The sequence below is a fragment of the Pezoporus flaviventris genome, unplaced genomic scaffold (assembly GCF_033815535.1).
Source record: "Pezoporus flaviventris isolate CSIRO_AGI_PZ_B2104156 unplaced genomic scaffold, CSIRO_AGI_Pfla_v1 ptg000029l, whole genome shotgun sequence".
Classification (NCBI taxonomy): domain Eukaryota; kingdom Metazoa; phylum Chordata; class Aves; order Psittaciformes; family Psittacidae; genus Pezoporus; species Pezoporus flaviventris.
In genome coordinates this window covers 19,382,016-19,406,942 of record NW_026892577.1, presented here as the reverse complement: position 1 = coordinate 19,406,942, position 24,927 = coordinate 19,382,016, and the positions used below count along the sequence as shown (strand labels likewise).

Here is a 24,927-nt window from a genome sequence, read left to right as displayed (position 1 = left end):
GTTGGTCTCTATCCTGGGGGACAGCAAGAGGTAACAAGGTGAACCCATGGGTGCTAGCAAGGGTGTCTATGTATTAGGGTGGCAGAGAGGAGCCAGTGGAGCTGGCAGCATCACTGCAGAGCCTCGATGCAAGCACGTGCTGGGTTGTGCTGATGATGGGCGGCGGGCACTTTGCAGGAGCTGTGTTCCGAGGGTGAGTACAGGGGTACAGAGCTGGGATTGCCCCTCTGAACATGGTCAGTGGCACTGGGCATTGAATGGCCACCCCTCCGTGCACTCCTTTGTCACAGTGCTTACCACATCCTGGGCACCCACAGCTGCAGTCTTTGCTTGAAAGCTGACTAAACCCAGTTGTGCTGCTAAAGAAATACTAATCTTTAGGACCCCAGGGACAAGCCACAAGCCCTCCAGGGTCCCAGGAGCATCAGGTCCTCTGAATGGGCCATGTTGCTCATGCTTGCCCCTCTCCACAGCCCCCAGGTGCAGGAGCACAAGACATTCCACCGCTACACAGTGCGAGCCCGGCGGGGCACAGCCCAGAGCCTGTGGGATGCCCACACCCCAGGGTCGGCACCCAGATCAGCTGGAGCCTCCCTGCGGCGTTACAATGAGGCTGCCTTGCTCAAGGTGAGGATGCACCACAGCACGGGGCTTTGGGCAGGGAGACATGGCTGTGGCTGTCTTTGAGAGGTGCCACCACAAAGCTGCTGGAGAACTTGGGTGGGGTGTGAGCTCTGAGAGTCAGGGCTCAACTGAGACTGCTCTGTCCTGGGTCTGTTCCTGCTCCAGAGCTACCTGTATCCGCGCAGTGTGCTCAGTACTCCACAGTGCCTCCCCTTCCTCCCCAGGATATTCAGGACCTGCTGTTGGCCTGGGCACAGCACCTCAATGAAGCTCAGCGCATCTTCCTCCGGGCCCCTCGTCACAACCGTGCACTGCTCTTTAGTGGCAGGAACCCACCCCTCAGCCGGGGCGACCCTCGCATCTTCCACATCCCCCTCAGCACCCGCAGGGCCACCCTGCGAGAGGTGCTGCGAGTCCACAGCATGCTGGCCAGCCTGCAGGTGTATGGTGAGTTTGACCAGCCCCAGGGACTGTGGGTCAGAGCAGGTAGGGTGATGTGGTCCCTTGTGCACTAGCGGATGCTGCCTATGGGGTAGAGGTGCTAGGTCTCCATGGGGTGCTCCATGTCCCCAGGCAATGACAGGAGCACCCTTGCTGCCCAGGGAAGGACACGCCACTGGAGGATATCACTGGGTCCCCCCGGAAGGGCTGGCAGAAGAGGCGGCAGAAAGCAGAGGTGGATCCCCCGCAGGATGACATGAGTGGTGAGCTGAGCCATGGAAGGAGATGTGTCTCTGAGCAAGCATGGGGGTCTGGTATTACGATGCAGAACCAGATCTGCAGCGCTGTGACAAGGCCTGGCACCACAGTGGGGATTTGTGGGGTGGGAACTTGTGCTGGGCAGAAGGGTAGGGTGTGCTTGGCTGAGACCAGTGATTTGTGCTGTGTGGGGGGCCTCAGCCCCTGTCTTACCACCCCCCTCAGCCCCAGAGGAGGAGAAAGAAGAGGAGGAAGAAAGCCCTGCAGGGGAATTGGAGACTGTGGAAGTGACACTTGGGACCTTGGACCTCCGGGAGTTCGAGGTGATGCCCAAGCGAAACCGCAAAAAGAGGAAGAAGAGGGACAAGAAGGTGGAGAAAGGTGAGGGGCTGGGGGCAGTGTAGGAAGGTGTAGGGGAAGGGACTGCCATGTCTGGGTTGCAGGCTGGCCATGCCGTCTCCCTCACCATGTGCTCCCTGTGCAGGTCCCTGTGCTGAAGAGATGCGATGCCATGGTACCCAGTGCGGACACCCTGGCCTGGAGCTGGTGACAGAGCTGCAAGGGGAGGCTGAGCCCCTTCCCTGGGACAATGGAGGTACTTAGGGTCTGGAGCTGGGCTGGGTGAGTGCCTGCCCCATTTCCTGGTGGCTTTGCAGTGGGGTGGAGAGCTCATTGTCACACAGGTGCCCAGAGCAACTGTGTGTGGAATGGCTGTTGTGAACCTAAATGCCTTTGAGTGAGCCCTGTGTACAGAGCAGTAGCTCTGAACTCAGGGGATGGTCAGCACCTGGCTAAGTCAGGAGTGTTGGGGGAATTTGAGTGTGTCTCATCTCGGGAGAGGGCTCAACTGCTGCCAGCAGTGCCAAGCAATGCCATGACATATTGTCACAGACTGATGGTGCTGGAGATCCTGCAGTGCCCAAATCCAGTTAGCAGGACAGTTCTTTAACTGTGCCATGTGTGCTTCCAGTCATACCAGAGCACCATTCTGCTCGGGGAGCCATCAGACTCCCTTCTTGTTCTTCCCTTGCAGGCAACCCTCAGACCCAGGTCCGTGATGCCCTGTTCACCGCCTGCAAAACGGGGGATGTGGGGATGCTGCGACACCTCCTGGGTGTACCAGAGCACAGGGCCCTGTCAGGGGCCAGCAAGGGTGGGGAGGGCACACAGCCCTTGGATATGCCACACTCCCTGCTCAATCAGCCCATGGATGAGCACGGCTGCACCCTGCTTCACGTGGCAGCGCGGGCAGGGAAGGCTGAGGCTGTGTGCCTGCTGCTGGAGGCAGGAGCGGACCCTGCCCTCAGGTACGGCTGCTGGGTGCCCAGTGGTTGAGGAGCACAACCCTGCTGTGGGAGCCCAGTGGCTCGTTCCTGTCTCAGCTAAGGGAGACTGGTACCAGCCTTGTTCTGAGACAGCCAGGCTTGGTGTCTGCCAGATGGGATGTCTTGGTTTGTTACAGGAGGCATAAGAGCTGAACCACTGTTCTCTGCCTGCCTGGTCTGGTACAGCAGTGGGCAGGCACTGCCCCAAAGTGCTCCCAGGTTTATTGGTAGGCAGTCCAGAGGGTAGGGATCAGACCACCCTTTTCAGGGCATTTGAGATGCAAAAAGGGAAGGATTTAGGGTATTCTGCTGCAGGGATAAGCAACTCTCTGTCCTTGGCAGCAATAGCCTGGCCTGCAGTACCTGTTGCACATCTCTGGGGAGTCGCTGGGCTCAAAGCCCCATGGGACAGCAGAGTGAGCTGGTCTTCCTTGTCTTCAGAGATGATCAGGAGAGGACCCCGTACTGTGTCTCTGCTGACAAACTGACCCGCAACACCTTCCGCAAGTTCATGGTGGACCACCCGGACAAGTATGACTACAGCCGTGCCAAGGTGGGTGCCTGCCCTTTGCTCTCCCTTTCTAGGGGCTGGGGGACCCCAGAACAAAACAACTCTTGCTCACTTCTGCCACTGTTCGTGGTGCAGTGGGAGATACTGACTGCCCTCTGCCCGCAGGTGCCAGGGCCCTTGACACAGGAGATGGAGGCCAAGAAGCTGGAGAAGAAGCGGGCACAGAAGGCGCAGCGGAAGCAGCGGGAGCAGGCACAGCGGGAAGAGCGGCAGCGCCAGGAGCAGGAGCAGGTGGAGAAGCAGCGGTTTGCAGCCCTGTCCGACAGGGAGAAGGTGAGGCCATGCATGAGGAATCCAGCCCAGCTGGGGCAGTCAGTGTGGTGGGCTCTGTGGGGGACTAAGCTGTGTCTCTGCTCCCCAGAGGGCACTGGCTGCTGAGCGGAGGCTGGCTGTGCAGCTGCAGGACACTGGCACAACTCTTGCTAACGTCAGGTAACAGCCCCAGCAGCATTACTTTACAGACCCCAATGCCAGCACAGCTGTTCCCTGCTCTTCTTGCTCCAATTCTCATTTCCAGTCTAAAGCTATTCTGGTCCACTCAGTTCCTATTAACCCCTGTGTAAAAGCTTTCTCCCTTTCTCCCTCGTGCCCTGCCCCCTTCCCCCCCCCCCCCCCCCCCCCGATGTTTTGTGAAGGTCACCTTAATCCACTTGCAGCCAGATCTGTGGCAAGCCAACCCCCCCAACCACTCTTGTGCCCCTGTCCCTGATCTCACATACCATGTCCCTTCCCTGTGTGCCACCACACAGGCTTATGGGCAGCCAGCCCTGCCCATGCTGATCTGGGCAGGGGCTTTACAACCCCTTATGGGGCCAGATTTCCCCCATGTTCAGTCTGCCTTGAAGTGCCTCACACCATGCTCCTGGTGTCTCGTCACAGTTCAGGCAGTGAATCCTCTCCTCTAACTCTTTTGCCAGCGACCCCTTCACTCAGAGCCACCTCTGCTCTTTCCTGCAGCCGCTGCTGGCATTGTGGAGAGTCCCTGCTGGGCCGGATCCCTTTCCATTACCTCGACTTCTCCTTCTGCTCCACAGCCTGCCTGCAAACACACCGCCGGGCTCGGGCTGCCCACACATAAGGCTGGGGGCTGCTGCTACCTGCCAAGGGCCGGTGGGGTGGGGGGCATTCAGAGCTTGCAGAGCACTGGGAGCACTTGCAGAGCAGTGTTGGTCCAAGGGACTGAGTTGGCCACGTCACACTCTGGTGCAACTGGCAAGGCTCTGAGCGTGAGTATCCCAGTGGGGATGTTACAGCTGAGCAGTTCCCATGGGCTACTGTGAGGAGGCAGGGCTGTTCTGTGGCAGGTGTCCTGCTGCCAGCTTTTCTCATGGCTACCTCATAGGCTGCTGTATGTGGTGGTGGGACAGAGCCTGACACATGCAGACCATGCAGCTCTGGGCTACTTACAGCCATGCCTCTGGGTACCATCTAGGCTGTGCTTTGCCCTCCCCTCTCCTGGATGCCATTAATGTCTTGGCTGTATCATGTTAGCACCTCCTCTGCCTGCATTAGCAATAAAGAGGTGCCTTGACCCCCGAGGTGTGTGGGGGAGTCAGCATGAGCCCTGGAACTATTTTGGACAAGTGTGAGATTAACATGCAGAAAAGAGTTCAGTCCTGGGCCCCTTTCCCCTGCCTTGCCCCAGAGGAGGGCAGGAGCTCCGGATGTCCATGCCAGAACATGTGCCCCTTTCCTAGGGCTCTGCAGCCTCTCTGCTCCTCCCTGTGCATCTCTACAGCCCCATCAAGAGGTGACACTGCTGCCTGGCAGCCTAGTGTTTATTCTGTGGCCACAGTGCTGTGGCTGAGGGTCTTGTTGAAAACGGGGTGGTCTAGAAAGAGCAAGAGAGGAGTGGAGGGTGCACCCTCCAGCTCCAGCACTGTGATGTTGTTGGGGTGGCCAACGTGCAGTACCGAGCCTGGTACAAAGAGGGTCTGCTGGGGCCCACGGCGGGGCCAGTACCGGCCCAGGTTGAAGCCATTTATCCACAGCTGGCCCTGAAAGATGAATATGGAACCAAGCTGTGCTGCTGTTCACCCTCACTCCCTTTCCCGGCTATACACACCACCTTACCTTGCTCCAACCTGGGAACTTCACAAAGGTGTCCCAGGCGATGCCAGGGGTCTCAAAGGTCCCAGTGTAAAAGGCTGGCCCTGCTCTGCCCCTTCTACTTGATTTTGGCAGGGCAGCGTGGGGCCAGCCCTGCTGGACAGCAGTGTCTATGTCCAGGGGATAGATCAGCCAGTTGCTGAGAGGACTGGAGTCCAAAGAGAGGTTCCCCAGCAAGCCCTGAGATGGAGCAGGAAGGAAAATAATGCAGCAGGTTGTGCCAGGGCAGGAGCACCCTTGGTTTCCCCCTGGGCATGTGCCCTTCGCGACAGTGAAGGTGGAATGGGATCACTTCCAAGGGGCTATGCAGCCCTGGCTGCTGTGGCAGTGTAAATGGGAGAGAGGGGTGCCCACCTTACAGCCTTATCCTGGTAGGTTTGCCAAGGGTGGTGTGAGATTGACCAGGAAGCAGGTTTGGATTGGCCCTGCCATGGCCAAGGTCTGTTGTGGATGGCAGAAGAGGGGCTGTTTGGCCACACAGGTGGCCAGACCATCCCATCCAGAGCCCCAGGACCCACTGCCCTCACCTTGAAGTCACTGGTGTTGGCCCCGAAGCTGATCCTGCCCATGTTCTCCAGGAGCACATCCAGGGTGTCCCCTGCTCTCCCCATCACACAAAGTGTTGTCTGCCCATCCCTCTCCAGTGTCCCACAGTACTCCTGCAGCCACAGGGTCAGCACTGCTGCCACATGCCCACATCGCACCACCCCAAACCCTGCTGACAGCCTGCCACTGTAACATCCTGCTCCCCAGAGCCAGCCCAGGGCTGCCCTCTAACCCCGAAGGGGGCAAATTTGTGCCAGAGGACTACCACACAAGGGCTCAGTGTGGCTCTGCACCCTGCCTGTTTCTGAGCCTCTGGAATGGCACAGCCCTGCTGCCAGCAGAACCCAGAGGCTTCCTGAGCACTGGGCAAGGGATGGCTGTGCTCCTGTATCCTCACCTTCTGCAGCATCACGTAGCCACGGTCACAGATGCTGTGGGGAGGAGCGCCCAGCATGGCTGGGTCCGGGACATCCCGGGGCAGCTGTGTGCGGTACACCACAAATCCATGGGCCTGTGGGACACAGCAGAGGGTACAGAAAGTGAAACAGGGCCGAAGACAAGCTCTGCTCCTCCATGTTAAAGCCAGGGCATGGCAAACAAGCCTAGGAGCATCTCCCTCAGTGTCCCTGCTGCATCTATCCCCTACCTGCTTTATGGCCTCAAAGGTGAGGGGGAACCGGCTCTGGATGGGCCCGAAGGGGCACAGCACATCCAAGGCATCCAGGAGGTCAGCGTGCTGCAAAGAGAGGGGTGGGCGCTGGGCAGCCAGGCAGTGCCAGGCAGGGCAGCACAGCCCCCAGGGCAGGTGCTCACCTTCTGCAGGGCCACCCGGCCATAGGCATACTTGGGGGTGGCGGGTGGCATCGGGCCAGCTGGCAGGGGCTGAAACTGAAGAGCAAGCTGTCAGCTGCCCCCCAGGGCAAGCAGGAGGCATCCCTTTCCCTGCAAGCTCCTTGTCCCGCTGTGCCTTAGCACGGGCAGTGGTGCCCAGTACTGTCCCCCTCCTCCTGCCAGGCTCAGCACCTTGCTGATGACCGTGCGGATGGCAAACAGCTTCTCAGTGGGGTCTCCTGCTTCCGAGAGTGGGGCATCATAGTCGTAGCTGGTGGTCACTGGTTTGTACTGGTCCTTGAAGTCAGCACCTGGCCAGGGAAGCGATGGGAGCTGGAGGAAGGGGCTCTGCCAGAGCTCAGGGCATGGAACCCAGTGAGCTCTGCATTCCATGGTTGCAATGCAATGGAGGGGCATGACCCAGAACTCGGAGTCTCTGTCTGGGGACAAAAGGAGTCACAAGGGAGGGACAAGCTTGGGTTCAGGGGCCTTTGCGTCAGAACGCACCATGGGACACAACAGGAGCCTAAAGCAGCCTCCTCAGAGATAGCCAAGAAAAGCCCTCCAGCATTGCAGCATGCACCCCCTCCCTAGGGCAGCCACCTACTCACCACTCCAGTAGGCAAAGTTTGTCCCTCCATGGAACATGTACCTACAGGACACCCCAGAGAGCCCCATCAGCACCCCACAGAACCAGCAGGGGCTGATCATGCCCTGCTGTGCCCAGTGCCAGCCCTGCCTGCTGAGGCCTGTGGGATGAAGGCGAGCAGCAATGCCCACTCCAGTGCTGCAGATGGGAGGGCAAACCCCCCCAGGCTGTGCCCCACCAGCTGACTACTTGCATGTTGACACTGGCTCCCAGCTGCAGCATGTCCTCCAGCCCCCGGGCCACATGCACTGAGCTGGTGCTGGTGTGAGCCTCCCCCCAGTAGTCCAGCCAGCCTGTGTAGTACTCGGAGTTCACCTGGGGACCAAAGAGACTGTCACCTGCCCAGAGCTCCTGTCACCCCTCTGTCAGCCTCTGTCACCCGTAGCCTTGCCCCCTCAGCCATCCACCTCCCCAAAGCTGTGATGTGTCATTGCCCCCCCACAGTGGGGGTTAATGTCAAGCTCACCAGGGGCCCCTTTGGCTCAACCCAGCGCTGGGCTCCAAATGCCTCCGTCACATTGGAGCCTGGGGAGGTGCAGGGAGGGAGGTTGGAGAGGGACAAAGCAGGGACTCCCACTCCATCTCCTACCCCCCCACGCTGAGGGGTACCTGGCCCAAAGTCGACGGTGGCGTAGAGCCCCTGCAGCGTGCCGCAGTGCAGCTCCTCTGCCCGCGTGCCATCGGTGGTGAAGAGCAGCACCTCGCTCCCCAGCAGCGCCCGGAAGGAGCCCAGCAGATACCGTAGGTACCCATAATCACAGGCGTAGTAGCTCCCATATTCGTTCTCCACCTGCACACAGGGTAGGGGCTGGTACCCAGCATGTACATGACAGGTCCCCCTGCCCACTGGGACGAGCACCAGCTGCCCCCTTCCCTCCTGACATCATCAGATGTCATGACAGCCCCTAGGTGGATCCTGAGAACAACCTTCCAGCCCCACCATAACCCCCAGCTCTGCCAGTGTCCCTCAGACCACAGCTGGGGTTCTGGTGGGTACCCCAGAGTCCCAGCCCTTGGATTTAAAGCCAGGTCTAGAGGCTGGAGGGATTTATCTAAGCAAGCTGTGCCAGATGAGGTCATGGTGTAGGGGGCACAGGTGGCTTTTGGGGGCACATCTAAAGGCAACCCAGATAGGGCAGGGGGCCAGGCCCTACAGCACCCTACCTGTACGCTGATGATGTTCCCCCCATGCTGGTATAGGCGTGGCTTGATCTTGGGTAGCAGGACATGGAGCCAGGAGTCCACAGCTGCCAGGTAGGCTGGGGGGACAGAGGACAGCTCACCTGGCTGCAGTGTCCACCCCAGCCCACACACAGCCAGCCCTGCCAGGAGGAGTAAGAGGCAGGGCCAAATGTGATGGGGAAGGTGGAGGACAAACTTCAGGGCTCCCAAGAAGAAGACAGAAGAGGATGGGGGAGACCATGCAGGCAGGTGCATGGGAACTGGCACCAGGCTCTGAGGACATGGTGGTCACAGCCCCATGCCAAGGCTCACCGGGGTCGGAGGAGCGCAGCACAATGTCTGGTTTCCACAGCAGCCAGGAGGGCAGGCCACCCTGAGGAAACATGCACAGCAGGGAGGGAGGCAGAGGAACTGCTCAGCAGCCCACGCTGGCACACAGCCGAAACCTGGTCAGCGCACTGCTAATCCTCAGCACCAGAGTGCCATGTGTGCCACATGGCAGCAGCCTGGGCATGGCTGGCCTGGCAGCAGAGTTGGAGCACCCATCCCCTTCCCAGACCACCCGTCACCCTTCTCTGCCAGGCTGGGGTCTGGGGCTCACCATCTCCCACTCTGCACAGATGTAGGGCCCCGGCCGCAGGATCACCAGCAGCCCCAGCTCTGCTGTCAGGTCCAGGAAAGCTTCCACATCCCGGTTCCCCACAAAGTCATAAACCCCTGGCCATGGCTCGTGGTAGTTCCAAGGGACATAGCTGGGGTGAGAGGAAAGATCAGCACATGAGGGCTATGGGCACTGCAGTATTATGAGGAACCATCCCACAGGCTGGTCCCTCTGCTCCTGGGAACTCACTTCCAGCCTGATCAGAGGATGGCAAATGGGGATGCACTGGGACCAGCCCAGCCTCATCCATGTCTGGCAGGGGTGTCCTGTGAGCTGCAGTCCGCCCAAAGCAAAAGGTGACTGCGATTGGACAGCACCTTTGCCTCTGTCTCTGCTCCAAGAACCCCAGAGACACTGAGGGGCAGCTGTGGGCTGTGACCCGTCACTTACACCTGCACAGCGGTCAGCCCACTCATGTACATCTTGAGGAGCCGGTCCCTCCAGGCAGGGCGTGGGACACGGGCGTAGTGGATGCTGCCTGAGATGTAGCGGAAAGGAACACCATCCTTGCGGAAGCAGTCCTCCTCATAATCCAGCTCAAAGGAGCGTGACAGGGGGGAAGCCTGAGGCAGAGGGGCAGTGCTGGGAGTGGCTGCAGACCCTCCAGAAGCCCAGCCACCCCCTCCCATGCTGGGACAGGGACTGATGGGGCTGGTTCCTGGGGAGGACTCTCCATCCTCGCTGCAGGGACAAGGCAGACACCATGCTGTCCTGGGAGAGCAGGAGGGACAAGCAGGGCAGTCATCTACACCAGCTGGTGCCCCCCCTCGCTAATCAAACATCCTGCAGCTGGGCTTGCAGCGGTTCGTGGGATGCATGCAGCTGGGGACGGGTGCAGGGAGGGCAAGGGGGACATTGCGCAGCAGAAGGAGCCACAGCAGGAAGAGCAGAGACACGGCAGATCCGGGAGCCATCCCACCGGATCCCTCACAGCTCAGCCCCCACACCTCTCCCAAACTTTCCGCCCGTGTTCGCTAACCTGCGCGTGCAGGAGCCCCGCCGCCAGCAGCAGGGTAAGAGCCATCCTTGCTGGGCGCCTGACAGGCCCGGGAGGAGGGACAAAGGCGGACGTGGACACCCCCGTCACATGATCCTTCGTGACAGGTACCGGGCGCTTCTTCCAGGTCCTACAAGCAGGGAGCGGGAGCAGCAGCACAGCCTGGGGGGAACATCGCATAGCGGGTGAGCAGCTCTGGCCCCCTGTGCGTGGTCCCAGCTGCACATCACCCCTCCAGAGCCCACCCAGCATGGGATGTGGGCAGCCCACCACACCCCGAGCCGGTTCCGCACATCCGCGGTGCCCCCCGAGGTGGTGGGTGACACACGTGGCGGGACAAGGAGCCTCGGAAGTGTCACCACCAGTCAAAACGCCCTCGAGGGAGCTCAGCCCACTTGTTCCATCAGAGCTGGTGGAGCCTCGGTTACAGCCGCGGTTGCGGGGGTGCTGCTGCTCTCCCGCACCGCTCGGAGGCGGGGGATGCCGCCGCACCGCGTTCCACCCCGGTCTCAATGCGGAGTGAGCGCGCCGGGTCCCGAACGTGAGACCCCCTCCGCGCCTCAGCGGGCACCGGGCAGGCGGCAGTGCCCCGCCCGCTGGGTGACGCGACGGGTGACGCAACGGGTGACGCGCGGCGGCGGGCGATGACGCGGGCGGGCGATGGGGCAGGCGCTGTGCGTCTGCTCGCGCGGCACCGTCAGCTTGGGGGGAGCGCGGTACCTGGTTCTGCACCGGCTGGCGGAGGGGTGCGAGCGGGGCGGCATCGGCGGGGCTCGGTCACCGGGGGGGCTTGGGCGTGAGGGGATGCTCGGACATGGGGGGGGATGCTCAGGCATAGGGGATGTTCGGGCATGGGGGGTCTTGTGCACGGGGGGATGCTTGGGCATGGGTATGTTTGGACATTGGGGGATGCTTGGGCATGGAGGAATGGTTTGGCATGGGGCTGCTCGGGCATGGGGGTGCTTGTGCCCTGGGGGGTGCTTGTGCACGGGGGGATGCTCAAGCATGAGGGGGCTGCTTGGGTGTGGGGGTGATGCGTGCACATAGGGGATGGGGGATGAGGGTGTGCTCAGTTGTAAGAAATGTTTGGGCATGGGGGTAATGCTCAGGCAGGCAGGGTAAGCTTAGGTGTGTGTGGGATGCTTGAGCATGGTGCAAAGATGCTTGAACACAGGCAACGTTTGTGCTTGTTAGGAGTGATACTTGAGTATGGTGAGGGAAGATGCTTGAGCATAGTGGGTGCTTGTGTGTGGCAGAGTATTCTCATGCTAGGAGGCAGGGCTCAGTCATGCCCAGGAGTGGGTGTTTGGACCCATGGGAGTGGGGGCGATTGGACCAGTGGGGTTGTTCATGCAGAGAGGGGGATACTTTGGATGTCTGGCATGTGTCCCCAAGGTAGGGGGAATGTGCATGTTTGGGGTATTCTCATGGAGAGGGGTGCAGGCACCCACTGCCCTGTGCTCCCCTCCCCTTGGTGCTCACACTTGTGGTCCCGATGCAGATGCCACAGCAGTGTGACACTTGACCCACACTGTGCTCGTCACCTTGCAGGGGCTTCAGCTATGTGGACCTGGTGGAAGGCCTGCGGGATGGGCGCTTCTATGCCCTGAAGCGCATCCTATGCCATGATAAGGAGGACCACCAGGCTGCCCTGCACGAGGTGGAGATGCACGGCCTCTTCGACCACCCCAACATCCTGCGCCTGGTGGCCCATTGCATGGTGGAGAAGGGTGCCAAGCACGAAGCCTGGCTCCTCCTGCCCTACGTGAAGGTGACGGGAGGTCCCCCAGCTGTCCCCGACCCCCTTGACACCAAGAGCAGCTGTGGTGACCGTCTGCTTGCATTTGCCAGGGGGGGACCCTCTGGAGTGAGGTGGAAGCACTGCGAAAGAAAGGGACCTTCATGCCAGAGCAGCGAATCCTTCTCATCCTCCATGGCATTTGCAGTGGGCTGCAAGCCATCCACAGCAAGGGCTATGCACACAGGTGGGGGCTGGCAGCCTCGGCTGGGGGGTTGGCAGGGGGTTGAGTGGGCAGTCAGTGACATCCATCCGCACAGGGACCTCAAGCCCACCAATGTGTTGCTGGATGAAGATGACCGGCCTGTACTGATGGACCTGGGCTCCATGAACCAAGCTCGCATCGAAGTCAGCAACTCTCGGGAGGCCATGGCCCTGCAGGTGGGTTGTCTGGGACATCACCCCGCCAGCCCGTCTCGTTCCTGGGCCCTTCATCCTCACCCTCCTCTCTGCAGGACTGGGCTGCCCAGCGCTGCACCATCTCCTACCGTGCCCCCGAGCTTTTCACGGTGCCAAGCCAGTGCATCATAGATGAGCGCACAGATATCTGGGTAAGGGTCTGGACCCCTGGTCCCTGTCCCCCACTGCTGTGGGACAGCTCTGACCCCCCACCATGCTCCAGTCCCTAGGCTGTGTGCTGTACTGCATGATGTTTGGGGAGGGCCCCTATGATGCCATCTTCCAGAAGGGCGACAGCGTGGCTCTGGCAGTGCAGAACCCCATCACTGTGCCCTCCACAACCAGGTGAGGGGCTGAGGAGGGTAACCCTGATCCCAGGCAGCCTCCTGTGTTGCGCACCACATGGACACCCACCTCACCATTTGTCTTCCAGGTACTCGGCTGCCTTGCAGCGCCTGCTCTCATCCATGATGACAGTGAACCCCCAGGAACGACCCAGCATAAACGACATCCTCCACCAGCTGGAGGGGCTGCAGCCAGTGCCAGCGGGACAGGACACCACACAGATCTGAGCCTGTCCCACCCCAAAGCGGCGATGCACCTGAAGCTGACCCAGGGGAAAAGCAGCTGCCCCATGGAGCCATTGCAGAGAGGATTGCTGTGGTCAGGGGAGAGCTGCTGCTCTTTGTTGGGATGTGTTGTATTTGGAGTGTTTTGTGCCCTGGATGCTGCTGCATGGGACTTGGTCTGTGTTCCAGAACTGTGGGCATGTGACCTGCTGCTAAACACAGGGCCCTGGCTGCCCCGGGGGTTACAGAGGAGTGTGCTGTGGGACCTCCCCAGGGTGATGGCAGCAGTGGCCCTGCAGTGCTGCAGTGCCCCAGGAGGGCTGCTCCCTGCCGGGGCAGAGCTGCAGTTGGGGTCCTGGTGCTGTGCTGCAGCGAGGCAGGGGGTTCCAGCACCTGCTCTGCCACTGCTCCCACATTGCCACAGGCACCAACATTGCCTTGTGTTTGGAGTAAAAGATGTTCTTGCAGAGGTGGATGTGTCCCTGTCTACGGGGAGGGGATCCCGCCAGGAGCATTAGGAGAGCAGGGCATGCTGTCTGGGTTAAGCAGCCAAGCGTTGCTGGAGGGGAAGGACAGTGGAGGACAGCTAAGGACAGCCCCACTGGGCCAGCACAGCAGAGCATTAGCAGTAAGCAGGGAAAGTTAATCCATGGCCCCAGCACGCTCCTGATGGGAGTTAACACAACTCTGCAGCTGCAGCCATGCACTGCTGTTGAGAGCGTCTGGGGCTGGGCACTACAAGCAGGGGCACAGCATGGGCAGGCAGTGGCAGAACAGGCAGAACTTCTCTGGTGCCCAAGGAGAGGGAGGTGGGTGCCCAGGCCAGGAGCTGCCAGAGCCCTGCCGCAGTGGATGGGAGTGAGCAGAGCCTGCGGACACCCCACAGCACAACAGCACCCTTGTCTGGAAATGCTCACTGGGACGTGCAGCAGATGGGCTGCCCATGGACGGGGAGTAAAAAAAGAGATGCAGACAAGCAGTTTCACAGGGAGTGCTCCCCACCTTTAATCCTCTCAACACAACACAGCAGTAAAGCAGCCACGGGGTTTATGCCATGCTGGATGCTATTGTGGGGTGCACCTGCTGCACCACAGAGCCAAGCACATTGCTTGTCCTGCACTTTGGCCACAGGGACAGGGGTGTCAGGCTGCCCCCACTGCTTCAACCACTATCCTTCCAGATAGGCCCTCAAATCCTCAGGCTGCAAACAGGGAGAAGTCTCAGCAGCTACCAGTATTTTCTTGCTCAGGCTAAACCTGCTCCCCTGAGCTCCAGGGTACAACATGGGGCCATGTACCACAGGGTATACACCACATAAGGAAGCAATATCCACCACCAGCTGGACCAGTGAGTGGGGTGGGATGTGTGCCATGGCCCTCAGAGTGGACCCAGGGGCTCTTACCTGCACAGGGAGCAAAGCTGTAGCTGGGAGAGTACTGGGAGGAAGCATAGCTGCACCAGCGGCAGAGCTGAAGCACTCACCACACACCTGACCTGGCAAGAAACCGAGACAGCTGGGGGGTTAGTGGGAGACATGAGGGCTCTGAGATGGTTTATTGCAAAGGGTTTCTGCAGGTAACACAGGGAAGGAGCACGGTCCTTGTTGGTGGGGGCTTCTCTACTCCTCACCCTCCTCTTCATCCTCGTAGGAGTCCAGGCCCACCTCCTCATAATCCTTCTCCAGAGCAGCCATGTCTTCCCGGGCCTCAGAGAACTCCCCTTCCTCCATGCCCTCCCCCACGTACCAGTGCACGAAGGCTCTCTTGGCGTACATCAGGTCGAACTTGTGGTCCAGGCGAGCCCAGGCCTCGGCGATGGCCGTGGTGTTGCTCAGCATGCAGACGGCGCGCTGTACCTTGGCCAGGTCCCCTCCTGGCACCACGGTGGGAGGCTGGTAATTGATGCCTACCTTGAAGCCCGTGGGGCACCAGTCCACAAACTGGATGCTGCGCTTGGTCTTGATGGTGGCGATGGCGGCGTTGACGTCCTTGGGCACCACGTCACCACGATACAGCAGGCAGCAGGCCATGTACTTGCCATGGCGAGGGTCGCACTTCACCATCTGGTTGGATGGCTCAAAGCAGGAGTTGGTGATCTCGGCTACTGAGAGCTGCTCATGGTATGCCTTTTCTGCAGAGATGACAGGGGCATAGGTGGCCAGTGGGAAGTGGATGCGAGGGTAGGGCACCAGGTTGGTCTGGAACTCGGTCAGATCAACATTCAGGGCCCCATCAAACCGCAGTGATGCTGTGATGGATGAGACGATCTGGCTAATGAGTCTGTTCAAGTTGGTGTAGGTCGGGCGCTCGATGTCCAGGTTCCTGCGGCAGATGTCATAGATGGCCTCATTGTCCACCATAAAGGCACAATCTGAGTGCTCCAGGGTGGTATGTGTGGTGAGGATGGAGTTGTAGGGCTCTACCACAGCAGTGGAGACCTGTGGTGCTGGGTAAATGGAGAACTCCAGCTTGGACTTCTTCCCATAGTCAACGGAGAGTCGCTCCATCAACAGGGAGGTGAATCCGGAGCCGGTGCCACCTCCAAAGCTGTGAAACACGAGGAATCCCTGGAGGCCTGTACACTGGTCAGCCTGCAGAGAGAAATGTGAAATTGCTCTGAGATGGATTTATTTGTGAATACCAGATGGTTCAGAGGCCCTTCAGGACCTGGTCCAACCCTGCCATGGGCTGCTCCAGATCCCTCTCAGGGCACAGCAGGGTTTGCAGTGTGCTCTGAGCCCAAGCACGATGATGGATCTCAGCCAGAGGGGGACATGTACCCCCTCTGCAGTCACCTACCAGCTTCCGGATCCTGTCCAGCACTTGGTCGATGATTTCCTTGCCGATAGTGTAGTGCCCACGGGCGTAGTTGTTGGCAGCATCCTCCTTGCCGGTGATCAGCTGCTCTGGGTGGAAGAGCTGACGGTATATTCCAGCCCGAACTTCATCTGGGGGAGACAGGGGAGAGTTGAGCCTGGCAGAGGCTGTTGGTTTGAGCTGTGCGCCAAGCAGAGGAGCATGTGTGAGCACCCATCCCTCATCCATGCTCTGCCTGCCAGGGCCATGCTCTGCCTGCCAGGGCCATGTCCAAGGACCCACAAGTCACCAGGGCCACCACCAGCATCAGGTTTCTCTGGCAGGAGGAGGCTGTCACCTCCCTGCACAGGAGCTCAGGTTCTCCCACTATCGGGAGCTGCAGCGGCACAGTGGGAGCTGCAGTTCCGGTTGGGCTGGTTTCTTTCTGTGCACATGTGGTAGCGGAGACTACCAGCACCGCTGCCTCTAGGACACTTCAAGAACAAAAGCTGGTGCTCAGGCTTGTGGCTTTTCCTGGGGAAAGAAGGGCCCTCATGTTGAACCCAGTACAGGATGCTGACAGCAGACCACAAGTACCAGCTGCTTGCTACCCACCCATGGGTGCACCCCAGGCCATGCAAACTCCAGCACTCACCGATCACAGTGGGCTCCAGGTCCACAAAGATGGCCCGTGGGACGTGCTTCCCAGCCCCGGTCTCACAGAAGAAGGTGGTGAAGGAGTCATCCCCTCCACCGATGGTTTTGTCGCTGGGCATCTGCCCGTCCGGCTGGATGCCGTGCTCCAGGCAGTACAGCTCCCAGCACGTGTTGCCCATCTGGACGCCGGCCTGGCCAACATGGACGGAAATGCACTCGCGCTGCGGAGGGGGAGGAAGGGTCAGATCCCAGCATAGCTCTGTCCTACCTACCTCAGCAAGGATCTGCCTGTGCCAGTGCCACACAGCCACCAGCATAGGAGCTGCCAGTGGTCCCAGAGAGCACATGCTCCTTTGGGTGACCTCCTGCATGCTCCTGAGGGGCCCAACAGGGCTCTCATTGTCCTCAGCCTTGGATAGGGATCTTGCTGGGTTGTGAGCCAGCTCTGGTGTCCCTCCTGCTGGGGTCCACCAACCCCAAGGACTCTGGCCAGGGCTGTCCTCCAGCAGCACATGGAGCAGAGGTGGCCCAGGTCCCCTGCACCCGCCACACTACCACCTCCTTCCCCAGACTACAGCAGCCCAGCAAGGTGCTCAACTGATGGGGAGTACGTACTTAACCCATGCAGTGCAAACAGTATAGGGAAACCCCCCTACTTGATTCTCCAGAGCCAGGTAAGCACTCAGCCTCCTGGGGTGAGGGGTCTTGGGAATGCAGGGGCAGTGGGTTGCAGCCAGGGAGGACTGGGGGTGAAGCCTAGCAGTCTCCAAGGCAGCACAGATATACTTCAAGCTACGCAGTCCCATCCTGTGCGGCAAAACCATGTGGGCAGAAGGCTGTGAGCTGGAGATGTGCCTCCTGCACTCCCATCCTGCTGGTGCAGGCCTGCTCCACTACCCCTGGCATCCATCCTCTGCTAGCCCTAGCATCCCTGCTCCCGGAGGAGGAGGAGAACAGGACTCTGCCCACGGGTCCTGGGGCTCCTTGCTCCTTCATTCCTCGACAGCACAGCGCTGCGAGCTGTGATGGGGTCCGTGCCCCGTCCCAGTGCCAGCGGAGGAGAAGTCCTCCTGCCCCACCGGGAGGGCCGGGGGCAGCCTCAGCCCACCGGGAGTGGGGACAGGCCCGGGGCAGGGTCCTCAGTAGAGCACGGTCAGCGCTGCGGCAGGCGAGGCGCTGCGATACACCTTCTGGCACGGCCCCGGCCCCTTCCCGAGCAGCTAAATATAGCCCCGGCCCCAGGCGAGGGCAACAGTGACTGCCCAGTTTAAAGAGCTGCCCCGGCCCGCTTCGCCGCTGCCAGAACCCGCGGGCAGGGACGGGACGAGAGGGCCGGGACCCCCACGCTCGCCCCCCGCTGCCAGTCTCGACGGGGCGCCCTGTGCCGCGGGGGGAGCCCCGCCGAGTGCCCAGTCCAGGCTCCCGGTGCCCGACTGACGCCTCCAGCCCCGGCAGCTGTCCCCGTCCGTCCGCGGCCACCATTCCCCGACGGACAGATCACCCCCTCCATCCCCAGCGCGCCCCGCACTGCGGAGGCGGGGAGGACCTGGGCGCCCGGAACCGTGGCGGCGAGGGAGGACCGGATAGGAGCAGCGGGGGGGTAGCGGCTGCCCAAGGGCTGGGGCCGGTAGGGCTGCCCAAGGTCACGGCGGGGAAGGAGAGGGCGCATCGCGGCTGTTTCCCGGTACTCGGTGCTCGGGCTGGGGGAAGCTACCGAGCGCCCTCCCCGCACCGTGCCCGCCGCCGTGTCCGCACTCACCATGTTGCTGCTGGGGGTCCGGGCTGTCCCGGCGGCTCTGTGCGGCGGGGCTCAGCGCGGAGCTGCGGCTGCTGCAATCCTCTCCGCAGCGCCTTCTTATAGGTGGGAGGGGCTCTCTGCCGCCGTCCCCCCTTCATTTGGATACATTTGCATGCCGGGCTGGAGTAACCCCCTCGGGGGGAAGCGGCAACCTGCCTGGGGCTCTCCCGGCTCCGGAGGAACCTCCAGGATGCAGGGCCCGGGGTTGCTCTTTCTCCTTTTCAGGGAGAGAAGCAGGAGGCTCTCGAGCTGCAGATCTAGGTTCTAGCCCTCCGTGGCTACTGGCAGTGCTCAGCCACCAGGACCCGGAGCAGCTACTGCAGCCCCTAACCTGCACCACAATGCAGCCCCCCCTGGAATTTAGGTACACCCCGAGATCACCTGAGCCTCTAGAATAGGAGAAAGGAGGAGAAACATGTCAGAGATACGTGTCAGGCTCTGGAGCTCAGAGTGCCCCGCAGTCTCCCTTCACCTTCAGGAACCTCTGGCCAGGGGCTGCCCTTCTCTCCCGGTGGGGACAGGCAGGTAGTGCCGCACATCTAAGGCTGCAGATCAGCACGGCAAATCTGGGCTGGGGAGCTGTCCCTGCTGCAAAAAAGGGTCATTGCAGCCCGTCTGCTGTTAATGGTTTGTGAGTACGCTCAGAGAAGCAGCTCTGTTTCAGCCTCAGCTAGCACAGCCTCCCCAGCCAAGGCTGATCCTGCTGCGGAGGATGTATGGACCACCAGCCTGGCTGCTGGCTCGGAGAAAAGCAGAGCCCAGAGCCTCAGCACTGCACACTGTGTGCACAGGGACAGAGGGCTCTGTCCTTGCTGCCCATGGGGATGGGGCTCTGCTGCTCAGAAGCATGCCAGGAGACACTGCTGTGTCTCTCTGCAGCAAGGTGCAGCGCAGAGGTGCAGGATAACCTCTAGAAAAAAGGTAATAGGACACAGTTCCAATTCCTACATGCTTGCAGTGACAGAGCCAAGCCTTTATAAAAACATAGGGAGATGTCTGCAACGGGATTACTCCTAGAGAAGTGGGATCCTTCCTTGTCCTACACTTCAGTGTCAGTGAGGAGCAGATCAGACCAGTGCCCAGCATGAGGGGCAGCAACTTCTGCCCTGGTGCAGCAGCAGGCATCACGCCATCTGAGCCCAGCGCTTTGGTCATGGGCAAGGGAAACAGTGCCAGCAGCCCTGCTCAGTGGGACAAGTGTCTGGCTGTGCTCCAGCAGCCCTGGGCTGGCTCTGCTTCCCCCTCCAGCTGACACAGCTGCATGCTGGGAGGAGGAGTGCAGGGGAGGACAGCCCCCAGGGGTCAATATAGCTGGAGCATTAGTGGTAAGCAGGGAAAATTAATCTCTGGACCCAGAATGCAGGATAATGGCTAACAGAAATCTCCAGTTTACAGCTGGAGCCAAGAGCTGCTGTATGGGCTTCTCACTGCCAGGGAGGGCAGGGAGAGAGCTCAGCATGGGGACAATGTAGAAGATGGGTGAGGGGGTTGGAATTAGATGTTCTTTAAAGTACTTTCCAACCCAAACCATTCTATGATTTTATGACCTGGGCAGGCAGAGTGGGGCCACATGCCCCATTTGGATGGCAGAGCACTGGCAGAGCCAGGCTGAGAGCAGGCAGAGGTACTCCAAACAGACCCCATGCCTGATCTAAGTGATTCTGTCATCACATTATCAGCAGTCCTCCAGATCCAGATGTTCATCATTGGGCACTGCTATAGAGAATGCCATGTATCCTGGCCATATCCCACTGGTACAAGGCTCTTACCTATGTAGGGAGTAAGCTGTAGCTGAGCAGAGTGCTGGGAGGAAGCATAGCTGCACCAGCAGCAGAGCTGAAGCACTCACCACACACCTGACCTGGCAAGAAACCGAGACAGCTGGGGGGTTAGTAGGAGACATGGGGGCTCTGAGATGGTTTATTGCAAAGGGTTTCTGCAGGTAACACAGGGAAGGAGCACGGTCCTTGTTGGTGGGGGCTTCTCTACTCCTCACCCTCCTCTTCATCCTCGTAGGAGTCCAGGCCCACCTCCTCATAATCCTTCTCCAGAGCAGCCATGTCTTCCCGGGCCTCAGAGAACTCCCCTTCCTCCATGCCCTCCCCCACGTACCAGTGCACGAAGGCTCTCTTGGCGTACATCAGGTCGAACTTGTGGTCCAGGCGAGCCCAGGCCTCGGCGATGGCCGTGGTGTTGCTCAGCATGCAGACGGCGCGCTGTACCTTGGCCAGGTCCCCTCCTGGCACCACGGTGGGAGGCTGGTAGTTGATGCCTACCTTGAAGCCCGTAGGGCACCAGTCCACAAACTGGATGCTGCGCTTGGTCTTGATGGTGGCGATGGCGGCGTTGACGTCCTTGGGCACCACGTCACCACGATACAGCAGGCAGCAGGCCATGTACTTGCCATGGCGAGGGTCGCACTTCACCATCTGGTTGGATGGCTCAAAGCAGGAGTTGGTGATCTCGGCCACTGAGAGCTGCTCATGATAAGCTCTCTCAGCAGAAACTACAGGAGCGTAGGTGGCCAGTGGGAAGTGGATGCGAGGGTAGGGCACCAGGTTGGTCTGGAACTCGGTCAGATCAACATTCAGGGCCCCATCAAACCTCAGTGATGCTGTGATGGATGAAACAACTTGGCTAATGAGTCTGTTCAAGTTGGTGTAGGTCGGGCGCTCGATGTCCAGGTTCCTGCGGCAGATGTCATAGATGGCCTCATTGTCCACCATGAAAGCACAGTCTGAATGCTCCAATGTGCTGTGTGTGGTGAGGATGGAGTTGTAGGGCTCTACCACAGCAGTGGAGACCTGTGGTGCTGGGTAAATGGAGAACTCCAGCTTGGACTTCTTCCCATAGTCAACGGAGAGTCGCTCCATCAACAGGGAGGTGAATCCAGAGCCAGTGCCACCTCCAAAACTACGAAACACGAGGAATCCCTGGAGGCCTGTACACTGGTCAGCCTGCAGAGAGAGAGGAGTCCTCTAAGCACTGACTTTGCCTAAGAAGTCACAAGCTTTTGCTTTGGTAGCCACAAATCTCTCCCAGGGCACAGCAGGACTTGCCCCATGCTTCCACCCCAGCAGGATGCTGTAGTCCAGCCCTGGGGACATATACCTCCTCCATGGTCACCTACCAGCTTTCGGATCCTGTCCAGCACTTGGTCAATGATCTCTTTGCCAATGGTGTAGTGCCCACGGGCGTAGTTGTTGGCAGCATCCTCCTTGCCGGTGATCATCTGTTCAGGGTGGAAGAGCTGACGGTAGACTCCTCCCCGAATTTCATCTAGAAGAGTTTGGTACAATGTCAGAGATTTTCTAATGGGGGAAATGTGGTAGGAGCCACCCTGGGAGTGTCCTGCAGTGGGCTGCTCCCAGAGAGTGACCACAGTCACTGTCCAACTTTGGTGAACTCACCAATCACAGTGGGCTCCAGGTCCACGAAGATGGCCCGTGGGACGTGCTTCCCAGCCCCGGTCTCACAGAAGAAGGTGGTGAAGGAGTCATCCCCTCCACCGATGGTTTTGTCGCTGGGCATCTGCCCGTCTGGCTGGATGCCGTGCTCCAGGCAGTACAGCTCCCAGCACGTGTTGCCCATCTGGACGCCGGCCTGGCCGACATGGACGGAAATGCACTCGCGCTGTGGAGGGGGAGGAAGGGTCAGATCCAGGCTGGGACCACATGCCCAATCACTGCAGGTGGTGCACAGCCCAGGCTCCTGGCAGCTTGTGCAAGCCACATTGCCCTGCAGCTTCAGTGCCTTGAGTCCATCCCAGCTTGCTGCCCTCTCCCATACCTGGTGTTTTGCCTCCCATCACTGCACTGCCCATCTCAGGCACCCAGGGAGATGTAGACTTATCTGCTGGAGCCCACTACACCAGGCTAGCACATTCTCTGGACTGCTCCACCCACAGCCTTGGAAAGCACCCAGTGAGGATCTTCTGCATTGCCTGAACACCCACAACACTTAGGGGCTGGAGCCCTGCAGCAGCTGGTATAGCCCCCATTGCTATCTAACATTAGGGCTGCAGGTTGACATGACAGAGCATCACTTGGACTCTGGGAGCTGAGGAGGTGACAGCACTGAGGATGGGTGCCTGGCAAGGAGAGGGATTTGCAGCAGTGAATGGTTGCCACACTCTGAGGCTCAGCTTCCCTAAATTAGTTCTGGAGGAGGAGGCAGCGTTAACTGCACTTCCTATCTGAACCGAAGAGCTAAGGTGGGAGGGCCCCCCGTGCTCAGGGCTTCAAGGGTAGCCTCAAGTCCCTCAGAAGAAGTCAGGCTGAGGTGGGCTCTGCAGCCTCACTCCCTCCAGGTGAGGCACCGCAGCACCTGCAGTCCTTTCGACAAGAACCAAAATATCCAGTGCCTCAGCCCTGCTGTTGCCAAGGACTTGGATGCGTCATCAGGCACAATCAAGGCAGAGGAGCATCCAAACCAAACCGGATCTCCAGAGCCATGGGTGCCCCGCTGTGAGTCAGCTGGCAGGTCGCCACACCAGCTATTTTGCGCTCTGGAGCACGGCAGTGACTGCTGTCTGTGAAAGTTGCACAAGTTGCAGCAGGTCCTGGCACTCTGCACTGAGAGTGCTTTTGGTGCTGCATTTCAGAGGCAGCAGTGATGGTGAGGGATGACAGAAAAATAAGCCCTTGATACCCACGGTGCGAGGCAAAAATCCATCTCCCCACCTTCTCCAAAGCTGAGGTGAGAAATGACACCGTGCTTACCCTCCTCCCTCCCACCCGCAGGTGCATAAAGGTTTTGTAACACAGGGGCCAACACTAAGTCCTGAGGAAGCTCCAAAATCCTCGGCAGAAGTGCGCAAGCATTTCTGGGTGACCACAGGAAAGACAAGAAAGGACCCCTCCCTGGCCAAGGGAAGAAGTGAATCAGAGGTGGGGGGTGAAGGGGGTTACGTTGGTCACCGCACTTCATCCACCAACATGCAGCAGCCAAGACTGGCGTTGTGGGACTCAGGGCTGACAGTAGGCTGCACAGAGCCCAGCACTCCCAGCACCACCGGGGACCCAGCAGAGCTGGTTACCAGCCGGCAGTCTCTGCCTTCCTCACAGCATGGCTCAGGGAGGGCAGGGAGCACGGTCCTGCGGGGCAGCAGGCGAAGTGCTTGGGCATCCCGGAGCTGGGATGCTCTCTAGAGTTCAGGGGACAGATTCCTAGCAGGACCACCATGGCAGCAGGGCAGCTCAGAGGCTCACCCTCTGATGGCTGGTGCCATCTGCAAGGCAGCAGGTGAAGCCACAGCTTGCTCCTGGGGCTCCTCTGTGGGTCTGCAGTGTGGGGGCTGGCAGCCTGGGTGCACCCCCCCCAGGCAGAGATGTTACCAAGGGAGATGGGCAGGAACCGTCATCATTAAAAGACACAGAGGGAAGCGAGATGAGAGGGTCAGATGGCAGGGTTTGGCTGGTGGCCTCCTTGCCTCAGACGTGTCAGAGGGGAACAGGGGGGTGCTCACAGGAGGGAAGCTGCTGAGTGCCTGGGAGGGAGCAGCGAAGCAGAGGCTGAAGCGAGGCAGAGGCAGGGCAAGCACAGCGGGTTGCGCGCACCTCTGGGCTCCCCGCAGAGCTGCTCCCCCGGACGCTATGGGGGTCGTAGCCTGCTCCAGGGGCACCCGCGAGACCGTAGGGATAGAGCAGCCCGGGGCCGGCACTCACCATGATGCCGATGCCGCCGCACGACCTGCCTGTCCCCGGGCTGCCGCAGTTCCTCACCGGCCGGGGCGGCCGCGCCACTGCCGCCTTATACTGGGGGCGGCACCGGCGCTTGCGGGGCGGGCAGCTCCGCCCGAGAAGGTTCCGTGCGGTCGCACAGTTTTGCGTACATTGCGCATTTTTGCATACATTTGCATAAATGAGCTGTGCTGCCCGGCCACCGGCTCTGTGGGGACACTGGGGGATCACGAAGGAGCAGCATTCCCCGATTTCCCCCCTGCTCCCTGGCCACGGGACAGCCGAGGGTCCCCCTGAGTGAAGGGGATGGGGGCATAAGGGTTGGTCTTGCTACGTTTGTGGGTCTTGGCAGAGAGGCTTCTGCTGAGGGGCAGAGATGGCACTTTCTTGCTGGGTGTCCTGCTGCAAGGCACCATCCAGGCATCAACCGAGAGAGACTTTGTGAGCTGAGGAGCGAAATTCAGCTCAGGTCTTCCCTTCTGGTGGGTGAAGGTGCTGAGGTGACCCCTGGGTGAGCACAGAGCTGGGTCTCTGCCCAACCCCCACCATGTGAAACACACAGGAGCATTTCAGAAGAAAACATGGGCAGAGGAAACCCTTCAGAGACAAGCACAAGCTTTCCTGGCCTCTATGGAGGTCAGTGAGGAAAAAAGCAGAAAAACTCTGTCCTGCCCTTTGCCACAAACCCCTCAAGGACACTTGTACCTCAAGGCTGCGTCTGAAAGCTCTGCTGCGATGGGCTCCTCCTTCTCCAACCTGGCTCTACTTTACCTCCCTGGTTTCAATCTGATTTCACAAAGCTTTATGAAATGACCAGTAAGGGGATGAGGAAAGCTTGGAACACCTCAAAGGGGGCTTACTGGAGTCTTTCTGTGATGATTTCACTGATGTCTGCCTTTGCTACATTGAAGAACATGTCCATCCTTTCCTCCTTCTTCCTCCTCCCCCTCCCAAATGCTTGCAGCATCCCCTATGGTGCAGAACTTGCCCTCCCTCTGCGCGAGCCCTCCAACTTAATGAGTTTTCACTGAAAGGT

At 59.9% G+C, this 24,927-nt stretch overlaps 4 protein-coding genes across 6 annotated transcripts; 1 reads left to right on the top strand and 3 right to left on the bottom strand.

The window, feature by feature from the left end:
• The first annotated feature begins 77 nt into the window (after window positions 1-77).
• STK16 (serine/threonine kinase 16) lies at window positions 78-13,019 on the top strand. The gene is given in 17 exon segments (XM_061459486.1): window positions 78-193; window positions 474-627; window positions 849-1,071; window positions 1,227-1,328; window positions 1,525-1,704; window positions 1,808-1,918; window positions 2,357-2,630; window positions 3,090-3,201; window positions 3,325-3,492; window positions 3,581-3,651; window positions 4,177-4,305; window positions 11,746-11,965; window positions 12,046-12,179; window positions 12,253-12,373; window positions 12,448-12,543; window positions 12,615-12,736; window positions 12,825-13,019. Coding segments are annotated over 17 exon segments (2,397 nt in total). The 5' UTR covers window positions 78-152; the 3' UTR covers window positions 12,964-13,019.
• On the bottom strand, window positions 4,980-10,938 carry GLB1L (galactosidase beta 1 like). Of its 3 annotated transcripts, XM_061459483.1 has the most exons (17): window positions 10,177-10,462; window positions 9,588-9,760; window positions 9,138-9,288; window positions 8,849-8,909; window positions 8,519-8,613; window positions 7,964-8,144; window positions 7,821-7,879; window positions 7,548-7,669; window positions 7,317-7,357; window positions 6,898-7,016; window positions 6,688-6,762; window positions 6,521-6,610; window positions 6,272-6,385; window positions 5,856-5,987; window positions 5,431-5,508; window positions 5,293-5,372; window positions 5,079-5,216 (listed from the first exon to the last, which is right to left on the bottom strand). In XM_061459483.1, exons 1-16 carry the CDS (start codon window positions 10,444-10,446, stop codon window positions 5,313-5,315), a joined length of 1,821 nt encoding a protein of 606 aa, XP_061315467.1. In that variant the 5' UTR covers window positions 10,447-10,462; the 3' UTR covers window positions 5,079-5,216; window positions 5,293-5,312. The 3 variants fall into 3 exon arrangements, with proteins under 3 accessions (XP_061315465.1, XP_061315466.1, XP_061315467.1); XM_061459481.1 differs by having other exon boundaries at window positions 4,980-5,216; window positions 5,293-5,508; window positions 10,177-10,938; XM_061459482.1 differs by lacking the exons at window positions 7,821-7,879; window positions 8,849-8,909 and having other exon boundaries at window positions 4,980-5,216; window positions 5,293-5,508; window positions 10,177-10,463.
• Window positions 13,020-13,940: 921 nt separating the features above from the next.
• Window positions 13,941-18,305, bottom strand: LOC133272348 (tubulin alpha-5 chain). The gene is made up of 4 exons (XM_061459484.1): window positions 18,172-18,305; window positions 16,411-16,633; window positions 15,759-15,907; window positions 13,941-15,550 (listed from the first exon to the last, which is right to left on the bottom strand). Exons 1-4 carry the CDS (start codon window positions 18,172-18,174, stop codon window positions 14,579-14,581), a joined length of 1,347 nt encoding a protein of 448 aa, XP_061315468.1. The 5' UTR covers window positions 18,175-18,305; the 3' UTR covers window positions 13,941-14,578.
• Window positions 18,306-20,099: 1,794 nt separating this feature from the next.
• LOC133272346 (tubulin alpha-4A chain-like) lies at window positions 20,100-23,980 on the bottom strand. Its single transcript, XM_061459480.1, has 4 exons — window positions 23,877-23,980; window positions 21,621-21,843; window positions 21,341-21,489; window positions 20,100-21,167 (listed from the first exon to the last, which is right to left on the bottom strand). The coding sequence occupies exons 1-4, from the start codon at window positions 23,877-23,879 to the stop codon at window positions 20,196-20,198; spliced, it is 1,347 nt and encodes a 448-aa protein (XP_061315464.1). The 5' UTR covers window positions 23,880-23,980; the 3' UTR covers window positions 20,100-20,195.
• Between the last annotated feature and the right edge of the window lie 947 nt (window positions 23,981-24,927).

Bases quoted from the DNA above. Each gene is read 5' to 3' on its own strand.
- GLB1L (XM_061459481.1), bottom strand. From the start codon at position 10,446: ATGCTGGGTGGGCTCTGGAGGGGTGATGTGCAGCTGGGACCACGCACA. The intron at 8,910-9,137 runs GTGAGCCCCAGA...ATGTTTCCTCAG, and splicing joins TCTGTGCAGAGTGGGAGATG to GGTGGCCTGCCCTCCTGGCT. The intron at 8,145-8,518 runs GTAGGGTGCTGT...CCCTGTGTGCAG, and splicing joins GGAACATCATCAGCGTACAG to GTGGAGAACGAATATGGGAG.
- LOC133272348 (XM_061459484.1), bottom strand. The intron at 15,908-16,410 runs GTGAGTGCTGGA...TGTCTCCCCCAG, and splicing joins CCTGGAGCCCACTGTGATCG to ATGAAGTTCGGGCTGGAATA. The intron at 15,551-15,758 runs GTAGGTGACTGC...TTCTCTCTGCAG, and splicing joins TGGACAGGATCCGGAAGCTG to GCTGACCAGTGTACAGGCCT.
- LOC133272346 (XM_061459480.1), bottom strand. The intron at 21,490-21,620 runs GTGAGTTCACCA...AAACTCTTCTAG, and splicing joins CCTGGAGCCCACTGTGATTG to ATGAAATTCGGGGAGGAGTC. The intron at 21,168-21,340 runs GTAGGTGACCAT...CTCTCTCTGCAG, and splicing joins TGGACAGGATCCGAAAGCTG to GCTGACCAGTGTACAGGCCT.